Source organism: Cygnus olor, chromosome 12 (assembly GCF_009769625.2).
Source record: "Cygnus olor isolate bCygOlo1 chromosome 12, bCygOlo1.pri.v2, whole genome shotgun sequence".
Taxonomy (NCBI): domain Eukaryota; kingdom Metazoa; phylum Chordata; class Aves; order Anseriformes; family Anatidae; genus Cygnus; species Cygnus olor.
In genome coordinates, this window is record NC_049180.1 from 12,869,345 (window position 1) to 12,881,949 (window position 12,605).

Consider the following 12,605-nt stretch of genomic DNA (forward strand, 5'->3'; position numbering starts at 1 on the left):
GGGCTGGCAGGTTTGTTCAGCCCCTGCTGGGATGGTGACTTTTCTGGGGTGCTGAGGGAGCAGGGTGGGGAGGGAGATGGCCGGATACTGTGCTGGGCTGTACTCGGGTGTCACCCCCCTCCCCTTCCTCGGGACATGGTGTGCTGCTTGGGGCAGAGCAAAGCAAGGTGTGGGGAGAGGTAATGCTTCTAATTAGGAGAGAATGAGACAAACCTTAGCAGAGACTTGTGCTTCTTCAAGCCAGAAACACAGGCAGCCAACTGGGAGGCAAGTATGAATCAGGAGTGATTGCTCTGAGTTGAGCTTAGTGGTGGCACTTGGGTATCGTGGCAGAAAGCAGTGGTGAGCTCCTGGAGCAGAGGGGGTGTTAGCAAGGGAAGAGGGGCTTGTTGGTCTCTTGGGAGCAGAGGGGTGGGAGCGGAGGAATGCAGAGGGGGCAGCTGGAATAGGTGGATGGGGCAGTGATGTGAGCCCTGCACTTCATCTGAGCTCACGTTCTTGAGCATCTATGGTATTACAAATTTCCTTTTCTAGTCTGAGAATATCTTCGAGAATGTAGGTCTCCTGCTATAGCTGCTTCATTTGGTGATGAGCTTGCAAGCCTCCTCTGGAACTGATAATCCGTGTCCTGAGGAGGAATCCTGGAACAGACTCGGTCTTGTGTGCTTCAGTCCTGATGCGTGTACGCTGGTCAGTCCTGCTGCTAGGTATGATGCTTTCCTGGTGGTGTGATGCTCCAAGGAAGCAAGGAGGGCTTGCTTGGCCAGCACATCTCCACCATTCCTGGCCTGCACTTGCTCCTCTTGCAGGAGCCCACCCAGATCCTTCCAGTCTTGATTCACCACCATCATGGCTCTCCTGTGAGCCAGGTCTGGTAGCAGGGAGAGGATTTACATCTTGTGGGTGCAGAGTGTGTGTGCGAGTGAAATGAGTACCCCCCATATTAATTTGAGGTCCATTGCTGGCTAAAAAAGGCAGCTTGGCAGAGTTGTCTGCTGTCTGTAGAACCACGGTTATGGTGAAGAAGCTACAGGAGAAGCTGGCTGTGGCCTCCCTCTGCTCAGCTGCCACCAATGGAGGACAGCCTGGCTGATGGTGTACACCTGCAGTGACACTTCCCGGCTGTCCACTGTGCTGTCTGTTGAGAAGTGATGTATTCATTTCCCTCCAAGTCCCTGCCAGCTAGAAAAAGTAATAATCTGCAGTGTTTACCTTCTCTGTTCTCAGAAATTAAGCAGCTTTGGCAGAACGTATGTGTTTTGCAAAATGTTGGAGCCCCCCAAGGGTTTTGTGTGCAGAAGCTGAGAAAATTGAATAAAACAGTGCTTTGCACAGGGAGCATGCAGTCCTTTGGCTCCATCACCAGGGTCTCTGCAGCTCTCCTCTCACTGCTTTAGCTTTCATCTGCTTCCTGTGAGGGTTTTGAGTGATTAAGGTCTTGACAAAGGGAGTTGACCCCTCCCTTGGCTGGCTCCAGGGTTACCCATCCCAGAGGGGTGCCTGAGCCAGGAGCAGGGCTGAGCCCCCTGGGTGCTGTGATTCTCCAACCTGGATGGCTAAAATGAGCTCCTGCAGATGGCCTTGGTGTGCCCCTACAAAGAGAGGACCTCTTAAGTGCTCTCATCTGGAATTTCCACAGGGATAAACCATGTCCCTATGTGTCCTGGCATCGTTGCCCTCCAGTAAATGGGTTTGGATATGTTCAGCCTGGTGTATGAGGTCCAGGGTTTGGCAGATGGAGTTTTATCTGGAATTGAGGTAACTTATGTTGTGGAAATGCTCACCTGCTGCTCTTCATCCAGCGGGCTGGTTAGTGCTCAGCTGGGTGAATCTCTGCACAGCTCTGCCTTGGTATCAAGGTGGTTCTGCTCCTGCTGTGGCTGGCTGCAGCCCTGGGAAGGCAGAGTCTGGATGTGGGAAGAGGAGCCATGGAGAGGAAGGCTTTAGGGTTGAGGTCAGTGCACAGGAAACTCTTAGCGTGGTTTATCCCTATCCGGCATATTTGAGCTCCCCTATCCCAGGCTTCTCCTGTGCCGTTAATTCTGCTTTATTTCTAGAACTTGGCTAGAAAGAAAAAAAAATGCTTAAACTTTGTGCAACACCTGCAACATCTTGACATGCCTTAATCTATGTGAAAAAGCAAGTGAAATAATCAGGCATCCTTATTGTGGTGTCCACTGGGTAAAGCGGGTGTAAGCAAACTGACCTGCACCCACTGCTCTGAGACTGATGCAAGGAAAGCACCAGCTGGGAAGAGCTACAGGTCACATCTTCTGGGCACTGACCTCAGAGCCCTGCCGTTCCCTCTGCCTGTTAATGACTTGCTCATCTCTGTAGCAGTGTAGGGACCATAAGGGAAAGACAGGTCAGCCCATAGGTAATGCAACTCTCGGGTCAAAGCACGGTGGGAGGATGAGCTCAGGTTGTTCCCCTGCTGAAGGCAGTGCTGGGACAGGATGCTTGCCTGGCCAGAGGGTGATTTGATGCCCTGTGTACCAGGGGTGACTTATTGCAAGGATTTGAATCTCTTTTGCTTGGTATTTTGGAGACACTTTAAGGAATGTCTGATTCTCAATGCATATATGTGTTACATAGCTGCATACCTCTTCCTGTGACAGTAGGAGACTCTGGTCTGAAAGCTTTGTTTTCCAGAATGATAGGTTACCTCTGCAACTGTTCCTGACTGTGATGAGAAATTTCTGATATAAGATGTCTGCTGAAGACTGATAGGAGAAAATATCTGCTAGCCTGGGAACTTGTTTTGGGGACCAGAGAAGCATCCTTGAGGGGTGCAGGTGGCATCCTTCAAGTTGTAGTTGGGCACCTGAGAACCAGAGATGTCCTGAGGATACCAATGCTAAAGACAAAATAAACTGAGGGACAGCTGATCACCTGAGAAGATGAAAAACAGTTTGGTAAAGAGGAAACTGGCCTGAGAAAGTGGGAATCAATGTGAGAAATAACATTTTTGTTCAAAGAAATTCAGTGAAAATGAAAACCACCATCACCTATTGGCTGTCTCAGGAGGCAGGGTGAGGTTAATAGCACCTATTGGTTACCTGGCATGTTGGTGTCCTATGCCCACTTAGGTCTCTGATATAAAATGGTCTGATTTTTACCCCAAGTGGAGATTCTCAGAGAAACTTCCCATGGTGTTTGTGCTCCTCTTGTTTTTGTTTTCCCCCTCAAACGGGCTGCAGCTTTGCTGGAACATTGGGTTAACTCTGCTCCACACACCATGATGTGGATCAGCTTTGAAGTGAGGCTGCTTTGGTCCTCTTCCTGGGGTGGTGGTTCTCTTGGAGATCAGTTTTAGACCCCTTTTAGGTTGATATGACCTAGACCCCCCTTATGGCATTGCTTTGAAGCATCTAGTACTGATGGTTTTATGATTGTATGTGTACATAATCTGTCATAAGCATAGTATCAGTAAGTATAACCTGTTATAAGCATAGTCCTGTTAAGTATAGGCTGTTGTAAATATATTTGCTTTTATGGTATTAATTTAGTAATCCATAAGTATTAATTCATAAGTATTTTTCACTGCCATAGTATTATTGATAAACTGGTATTGTAGGTTCAAACCTATATTTGCTACTATATTACTGATTTTTTTCCTACCTCTAATTGCCTTTATTATTTCTAACTGCTGCTACTATTAATTAGTGCTGTTCTCTTAATAGCTACCATATATATTTGCCTTATAATCGCTGTATACTTGCTAATGGTGATTTGTGATCTGTAATAAACAGCAGCCTTCAGAAATAAAGCCTCTATGCCTTTGTGTTAAGGAATCCTGTGTACTCCCTGTTGTGATCCCTGTACACCTGTGGGCTGGGTAATCCCCACCTGGGGTTTGTGACATGGGGACATGAGGCACAGGCTGCCAGGTGCAATGCATTAATGGCTGTGGGCCTGGTCTGTTCCAGTTACTTAGGCAGAAGCCTTTTTGTCTGAGCGTTTAGGGAAGATGAATAGATATGTTCTTTTAGATAATTATTTTGCGCTTTGCAGTCCTGCGGCATTTGCCCAAGGCTTAGTTTGAGGTGTCTGGGACTGATTCCTGGCAAAATACTGGTGATGCTCACTACAAATGAGGAATTAATTTCCAGATACCTAATCTGGGAATGTTCTCACTTCCCATTTTATGAATTCAGTTTTCCCCTGTGGTCCTGTCAGCCAGTGAATCAGTTCTTTCCTTAGCTGCAGGAGCATCTGTGGGTTAAAATGGTCATGAGGGGTTGAAGCAAAACTTGGGGAGCAGTGAACTCCCTTTAGCCCTGTGTCTGACCCTGCACAAGTGCCCTGAGCAGAGGCACTCAGGTGAAACGTGTTTGAGTGGACCACAGTGATGGAGCTCGGACCCACCTGGAGCTCCTCAGTGATGGTATGTGGGACAATCTGGGTTCAGTGATGAGTCTACAGCTGTGTGAGGCTGCCCTTATGGGAGAGGGTTTATTACAGAGCTTCTCAGAGGTGGGGCTGTTTCTCCGGGGGTGACAAGGCTGTGCTGTGCCAGGCTGCGTGCTGCAGGAGCCCAGCAGAACAGGTGAGCTGGGGACCAGGCTGTGACATGGTGCAGGAGGGGGCACCTCTGGAAGCAGATAGTCCCTCAGGGGGGCAGTGCTGGCAGCTGTTTGATTTTTTTTTTTTTTTTTTTAGGATATTTTAATATTCTGTCTGTCATCTGCACTTCCATCTGGCGTGTGGCTCTTTCCACGATCAGTCCTGTGTGGTGGCTGGTGACAGACCTGGGAGAAGCACAGGGCTCTGCTGTGAGTTCCCTGATCACCGCTCAGTTTTAGCATAAACACAGGGACCTGGCTGTGCTGGGGGAACCTTTGCTGTGTGCTTTCTGTGGTCGTTATCTGCTTTCTTCAAGCCTTTGTTATTACTTCGAGATAAGGTGCTGCTTACCACCTGTCCCTAGTGTCTGTGCCTGTTTGCTTACAAATACTGGGGGAATAAGAGCAGGGAAGCACAGCTGGGTTACAGCAGGAGGAGAAGGAGCATCGGGCCTGTGCATGGGGTGGGCGCCGAGCGTCCCCACACCCAGCTGTGGCCCTCTGACTCCCACCCACCACGCTGTCCCACAGCCGCAGCCTTGCTGCCCGTGTCCCCGCTGTGGTGACGTGAGGCCTGCTGGGCGGCCCTGTTGCTTTGGGAACGAGGAGGGCAACAATAGCCCGGCAGCGACAGTGCTGTGCAGCGGGGACTGGTGTGAGTGCGTCCACAGAGTGAGGAGGGTGGTTGTAGGGGGCTGGTCACTGGCCCCACAGCGGGGTGATGGTGGCTGTGTGTCCACATCCCCTGTCCCAGACGGAACGGGGGGGCTTTTGGTGCAGGGACCTGGGGACTGGTGCGCTGGGGGGAGGGGGGGTGGGGGTGGGACACAACCCTATGCAGGCCGGTGAATCAGGAGGGGACGCGGGTGCCTGTGGGGCAGGGTGGCCTCGGCCCTCCCAACATGTGGGGCAGTCAGCTGTGCTTGCCTCCTGTGGGATCTGTTCCCCTGCGAGGAAGCTGACTTTGGGGGTGAGATTGCCCCCAAGGAGTCAGATGAGGAGCAGGCTTTGGCGATTTCTTGCTCCCCGAAAGTGAAGGATCCTAAACTTTTCCCTTTCTGCCCATCTCTGAGCGTGCAGACCCGCAGCCAGGCTGGGGATGAGCCGTGGAGGGCAGTGGGATGCCCAGCCTGGCTCCCAGATGTCCCCATGAGCCCGAGGTGAGTCCTGTGGGCCTCCAGACGCCTGGTTCTTGTGGGGATGTCCTGGCCTTAATTATAAAAGGAGGATGAGCACAACCTGTAAAATGCTCTGAAGGTTTTTAATGAAAAATGCAGCAGGTGGCATAGACCAGAGAGTTTTGTGGTTGCCTCTTTCCTTGCAGGATTTCCTTAAATCCATAGATGATTTTCTGAGACAGTTCCTGGGTACACCTAGGGGAAAATAAAAATGCTTGGTGTCACCGTGATCCCAGCAGGGTGCAGACTGCTCTGAGTGGGTTCGGGAGCCTTGTGTCCCCTGTCCAAGGACAGGAATCGCTCCGTGAAGCCAAAGAATTTGGCATGAGGCTTGAGCCAGCTAAGGTGGGGTTTGGGGACTGAAGAGATTGCTCCTGTCTCTGCTTTTAGTTGGTTGCTAGTCTCCAGTTTGGTGTCTGAGTTGAATTTGTGCTTAAATTCATGTTTATGTTCTTCCAGAGATCAACACTGCACTGTGAGAACTGGGTATATGAATACATATAGCTCTATTTCACAGAAGTTTTTGAAGACGTGGAGATTAAAACAGCTTGATTTGGGTGGAGGTTGGTAGGATTTGGGCAATTCAGCTGAAGCCGGGTCCCTCAGGGTCACTGCTGGTGAGGGCAGCTGGTTGGGATGCCAGCAGCATGCAGCCTATGCTATGCGCTGCAGGGCTGTGGGTTGGTGCTGCAGAAGCTGAGAACTGGTTCAGAGAGGGACGCTGGGTCTTTCAGGGATGCTGGCAGCCTCCCTTGTTCCATCTTGGGTTGTGCAGGTAGGTGGTGGATTAATTAATTAATGCACATCGGCAGAACTGTAGCTACTGTTCACATGCTGTAAGCCCTTGGGGAATGCAGAATTGTTTCCTTTCACCTGAGCTGTTGTAAGCTAGCATGAGTTGCGTGTCCTAGCACTTCTAGGGTAAGAAATCACATGTGGATACAGCCTGATATTCATAGAAGTCTTTCTGTGATTTCAGTGAACTTTGGATCAGGTCTTGACAGTAGCTATACAGTGATACTGCTTGGCTGACTGGCTGATTCGGTGTTGCAGAGAAAGCTCTGACCCCATGCATGGCTGCTTGTTCCTGACCTGGGCATCCGTTTCTAGTCCTTTGGTTTGTTTTTCCACCCCCAAATTGTCAGCTGCTTGGAAGCTCTGCACTGCAAACCAAAACAACGTTCCAGGTGCCAGGAAATAAGTAAACAGAAAGGGGGAGTTGATGCCAGTTGCAAAGCCAGCGTAGCAGGGATCGAATGCTGGGACAGGCAGCCAGGGAGGGCAAATAACACCAGAAATACTTGATGCAGGAGCCACAGTTGCAAGTTACAAGATGTGGGGAGCCTCCAGCAAGACCCTTGGAAGGGAGCTTGGGCCACCTCAGTGCCAGCTGAGAGCTGGCTTAGCAAAGTACCAGGAAGGCATAATGCTAGATTCCTAATAATTATCTCAGCTGTGGTAGAGCTTTTGTAATAAATTGCAGGATGACAGCACTTAAGTGATAAAATATGGAGGGAACAGAATATAAAGGTGGCAGGTGAGGCTTCCTGGGTAGTGAGACTTGATTTAGAAATCACTGAACCACTTAGCAGTGAGCTGGAGGGGCAAGAGATTAGTCCTGGAAACTCCGTTTTTCCTTTTCTGGCTTCCTTGAGATGCTGTTTATATGGTAATTATGGCTAAGCAGGTGATTTCTAGGCAAGAAATGTGATCTCGCTACTTAAGCCTGAACGGGGCAAGATGATTTAGCTGAACAAAATTGTTCAATAGCATCCTGATGCTCAGTTTTAGAAGATCTGTCTCCCTCTTCCAGCAAAGTGTAATAGAAAGGCCAGTTATCCAGTTACTCTGGTGAGATGCTTTATCTCTGTGGGAGGAAGGATTTATTGGGTGTGCTGAAGGAGGGTTCAGCCCCAGCTCTGCTCCCCTGCTATTGAAGCTGAGTGCTGCAGTGCACAGCATGCTGGTGGGCTCAGGGCAGGGAGGGCCAGCAGTCAGTGTTGGACCAGCTCAGAGGCTGCTGCTGCAGCACAAATGGCGTGGGGTCCCTTGACATAAGAGTGCCAGCACGTGGCATCATGATGGGCACAAAACTGCCTTTATATGAACCCCTCTTTTTTGTTAATGTCTAAGAAATTGGCTACTTATTCATCGTTTCATGTCTCTTCTGCGCAGCATCCTCGGAGAGCTGTTCAGTTTTACTTTAGAGGGGAACTGCTGGACAGATGCATGAAGGGATTTTGGATGCTTTAGGGCCATATCTAAGTGCTTCCAGCAGCTTCTTCAGAAGAGCTTTTGCCAAGCTCACAGGCACCAAGGGGCCCCTCTGTGCCCCTATTTGCTGTTGAACCTTCTGAATTTCCCGGTGCTGGCAGTACGAAGCTGGCCTGAAGCCCTGTCTTGTGCCTGCAGGTCTGTGCGGGTATGTTGGCTGTGTGACCCTGCGCTATCTCATGAGCCAGGTAGTGTTTGGAGGTTCATGCTGCTGCCCTAAAGAGCTGAAGGTGCTTTTATCGACCCCCAGGGTAACTCATGGCCATAAGCGCCTGGGAGCAGGGGATGCTGTGCAGGCCCCTTGTTGCAAGGAGTCACTGCAGCAGCTGCGAGCCCGCATCATGAGACAGATCTTTTTCCTGCTCTCTGAACATGTTCCTGGTCTTTTTTTTTTTTTTTTTTCTCCCCCCTCCAGAGACTGCTTAGCATTGCACATTAAATAGCCATTAGCTAAAAGACTTCGTGATCCAAGGGAGCAGAGCCCACCAGCTCTGCCCCTTCCTCCTTGCTTCCTCCATGCAGCACTGCTGGGAGGGGAGGCAGTGACCTTGCCTGAGCTGGCAGCCAGATGTCCAAGGTGCTCTGCTGGGATGTGTGGGCTTGAATCTCCGAAGCTGAGGAGAGTCTTGAGCTGAGCTCACCCCTTCTCTGGGGCCTTACTTTAATACGGGGAGGAGGAAGCCTCTCTGGAAGGGGAACAGTCAGAGCAGATGCTGACCTCGGTGCTCCAGCACTGCCCGGCTTGTAGCTGGATCTTGGCCAGGCTCAAGCTTGGGTGTGTCTGGGGACGGAGCAAGACATCAAAACCTTGCTTCAGAAGAGATCCTAAATTCTTTTCACAGCCAGAAAACGTGCATCCAAACCCAAAGCTTTGTGGGTCTCCTGAGTCCATAGCTAGCACCCAAGCTGGTGGAGCAGCCCGGCTGGGCCTTTGCACCTTTGTTTAATGAGGGCAGTTCTGTTCCTCCTTTCCTGGTCACAGGCTGGCAGCTTCAGTGACTCGTTTGCTCCTTTGCCATGGCCCCAAAGCTGGGAGCAAAGCATCACTGCGAGGCAATGCCCTGCAGGAGCTGTGAGGATGCTCGGTGCCAGCTCACGGTGATGGGATGCTGCTGCCCAGGAGGGCTGAGGAATTTGGTTTCCTCCATCTGTCTGGCAAGGCGGAAAGGTTTGGGCTGAAAGCAGGAAATTGATGTGTCTACAAGTGCTAATTGGAACGAGCTCGTCAGAGAGGTGTTCACCAGGTGTGGCAGCAGCAGAGGACACCCCCAAAGGCACATTGAGTACTGCGGTGACAAGGTACTGTGCCCCTAGGTCAGGGTCCTCCCAGGGTGAGGAGAGCAGAAATCAAATCCTTGCTTTGTAAGATAGCGCAGGAACTTTTTCTTTGCTCTTAAAGAAATGATTAGCTTGTCTGCGGTGTCTAAATTAATTTGTCTGGTGTTCTGTGATGTTAACAAATGCTACTCGAAGGCGTGCTTTCTGATGCTGCCGCAATCATTCACTGCGGAGTGAGATGTTTAAGAAATAGATGGGCTGCAGTGGTTTGCAAGGCTGTAACTCTTCTGAAGGCATTTCAGTGACATCAGAAACTGCTGGAGTAAGGGACCAAGTCAACTCACTGCGATTCTGAGGAAAATCAAGGCAGAAAGCAGCCTCCGCTCCAGCCTAGAGCTGAAGAAATCAAAGCCCCAAATGCTTGAACATGTTTCTGTGCCCTCGATGTGGGACTGGTGAGGGTGGTGAAGCCCCAGTTTCCTTGCTGGCTTAGTGGGTCCTTCCTAGTGTGCCACTTGCAAGGTGCTGAGCTTGGTTTTGTTGCTGTGTCCCTGTCCCTGGCGGTGTTTTCTGCCTGGGGGAACCTGTGGAGAAAGCTGAGCAGGAGGGAAGGGAGGGTGGTGGGGATGCTGTGTGTCCTGGAAGCCTGTGGGGAGCTGGCTCTGCCTCCAGCCTTGCTGCAGGACGAGGTGCTGCTGCTCTGAGAAGCCCAATCTCCCCCCTGGAGCAGGGGGACCCCAGCAGCAGCCAAACCAGAAACTTGTTGTGTGTCACACTGAGTGCTCCCCTTCCCTGGGTCCGTGGGCTGTGCCCTGGCAGGGCTGTGCCAGAGGGTTGAGGAGAGGGGGACGCAGGCAGCCCCCTTTCCAGGTTCCGTTGGTTGCCCTCCAGGTTCCCTTGGGACCCTCGGAATCCACCGGCCCCATTGGTAACTGCTCCCAGGCAGCACCGTTGTGCCAACGGCTCCCACCGGTCTGACCAGAGCCACCCTACAGCCCCCGATGGTTTGGGGAGTGAGGCCGGGCACTGCACAAAGTGAGTCCTCCCCGAGGAGCCCAGGTTACCCACCCGAAGGTCGAGTCCCACCTTGCTGGTAGGAGGGGCTGGCAGCTGTGCGATGCTCAGCGGGATCTGACTGCATGCCTGGCCTAAGGCATGTCTGAGGAGGTGGGAGGGGGTTAAGGAGCTCTTTCGGGGGTGCTGCTGGCGGTGGGCAGGTGGCCGTGGGCTCTCCCCAGCGGGCAGAAGTCATGCTGTGCTGCGTCCCTCTTGTCCCACCTCTCCAGGGAGTTGTGGCTGGCTTCTGAGCTGCCCCTTCGCTCCTGATGCACGGGGAGTGGAGCCCTGGGGCTCCATGCTGGAGGCTGGGGAGAGGGGGGGGGACCTGGGAGCACGCTGGAAATAGGCGCCGTGGGCATGATGGACAGGATTAATTTCAAGTGGAGTGAAATTACGGCTGGGAAATTGTAACAAATAATCCAGTTATTCTCAAGACCCAGCAATAAAGCACGGAAATCCAGATTAATGTTGTATCATCCCCGTTTAAATTTCCCTTGAAAAATAGTTATTTCCAGCTTGAAATCCTAGCTCTTTGCTGGAACGTGTCCCGTGCCTGCAGGACAGGGTTGTGCTCTTGTTCCTTACAAGGACAGAGGGGCGCGGTATCTTTAGGTATCTGGCTGTGCTTTTGGGGTCTGGGGCTGCCTTTTAGTCCCATCCTTGTCCTACCCGAGCACTGTATAAAGAGGCCGGTACCATGAACATGTACAATACTCTTTGGGGAGTGAATTTAGGATCTTCCTGGGGCTGCTTTGTCTTCGTCCCTTTCCTGCACACCCCCTTTGTGTGGCCGGGGAGATGTGGGGAGGGATGGTCAGGCTGGAGGGGAGCAGCCCACGGCCCCGCCAGCCCCTGCCCCTTGTGGAACGAGGGTCTGGAAAACTGCAATTATGAAGGAGTCTTAAGTGGCCCTGCTTTCACACATGTTGTGTTTAAATTTGAGCTAATTGCTCATGTTCTTTTAATGGTTTTATGCTCTTATTTCTACCGTTACAGCCTGTAGGGAGCTTTGGGTTGGGTGTTAAGTGAAAATTAGGGCCCTCATTCTCCACGGAGAAATGCTCCTGGGCACTGGGGTAATTTCATGCCTGGAAGAAATCCTATTTGCTGGATAACTTTTGTAACTTAAAACAACCAAATTAGCCTTGAAAAAGGATAATTTCCCATCAGAGTATGGAACTCTATGCTCCAGTAGTTAGAAACGTGGCAAGGCTCCTTGCACAAAGGGAAAACTTGGCTGGTAAAGCAGGACAGGGCTGACTTGGTTAATGTGTGGGGCAGCCCTGATGCCTGACTTGAGGGGGATTAGTGGTGAGGTTTTGGCTGCTTGGGGGGGCTGAGCAGAGCTGCTGAGAACTCAGAAGTGTTTTCCTCTTCACTGTGCTTCACAAAGCAGGCAGGGGCATTAGCTTTCTGCTCAAGAAGGGTGCTGCAGCCTGGGGACACGGGTGCATCCTGCGGTGCTCTGCGAGCGGGACCGTCCGAATCTGCACCCAGTGCCCCTGCGTGGCTCAGGGGAGGGAATGCTTGTCGGTTACCCGTGCCAGGAAGGAGGTGGCTTTTAGCCAGTAGGAACCTATCGGGAGGTGGTGGGAGGCTCTTTTTTCCAGACATGAGCGTGGATAAGAGGAGAGTGGATGCTGCTGGGGATCCTCGTGCTCTTTTCTGGGTAGGAGAGGTCATATCTCCTCGTTGTCCCATGAGAGTTAGGACAGTTCCCAGCTCCACCAGAGAATCGGATCTGGAGGCTTCAGGTCTCCAAGGGGCACTTTGTATTGCTGCGTTGCTTCCTCCTGTGGCAGGTGGATGTGAAATGCTCCTGTCCTGGCTCCGTGTTGCCCTGCGCTCTGCTCCATGATCCAGCCGCAGCCTCGATGTGGTTCTTGTGGTTCTTGCCTGGCAGCACTGACGCCTTCCAAGTTGTCTGGATTTTAAAATCCCCTTGCTGCTTCTTCAAGGCATGGCTGCCAGCAAGCTCCATTGCTCCATGGAGTCCTCCAGAAGTCCCGATGGTTTCCAGGGCAAAGCGGTGTCACCTCGTAATCGGCTGGTGGTCGAGGCAGAGGAGCCTGTGACAGTAAGTACCTGCTGGGGTCAGGCAGGAGTGCATGAGGCTGGGTTTTCTGAGCACAGATCCAGCTCTGCAAATCACAATGGGACGAGGACGATCCCTCATCACCCCCTGATGCCTCCTCTGCATGCTGGTGGCTATCTGGTGCTGAGGCTCTGTCCAAGAGATGCCCCTGCAGGC

General features: G+C 51.7%; 1 protein-coding gene across 8 annotated transcripts in view; it reads left to right on the forward strand.

Moving 5' to 3' along the window:
• Nucleotides 1-12,314: 12,314 nt before the first annotated feature.
• The window catches only part of HYDIN (HYDIN axonemal central pair apparatus protein), a 121,738-nt gene continuing 121,447 nt past the window's right edge, over nucleotides 12,315-12,605 (forward strand). For all 8 annotated transcript variants that reach the window (XR_005823631.1, XM_040571108.1, XM_040571109.1 and 5 more), the window contains exon 1: nucleotides 12,315-12,431. Coding sequence is in view for 7 of the 8 variants with exons in the window: in XM_040571108.1 (XP_040427042.1) it covers nucleotides 12,315-12,431 (117 nt within the window). In the remaining variant the exon portion in view is untranslated. The remainder of the gene's footprint in view (nucleotides 12,432-12,605) is intronic.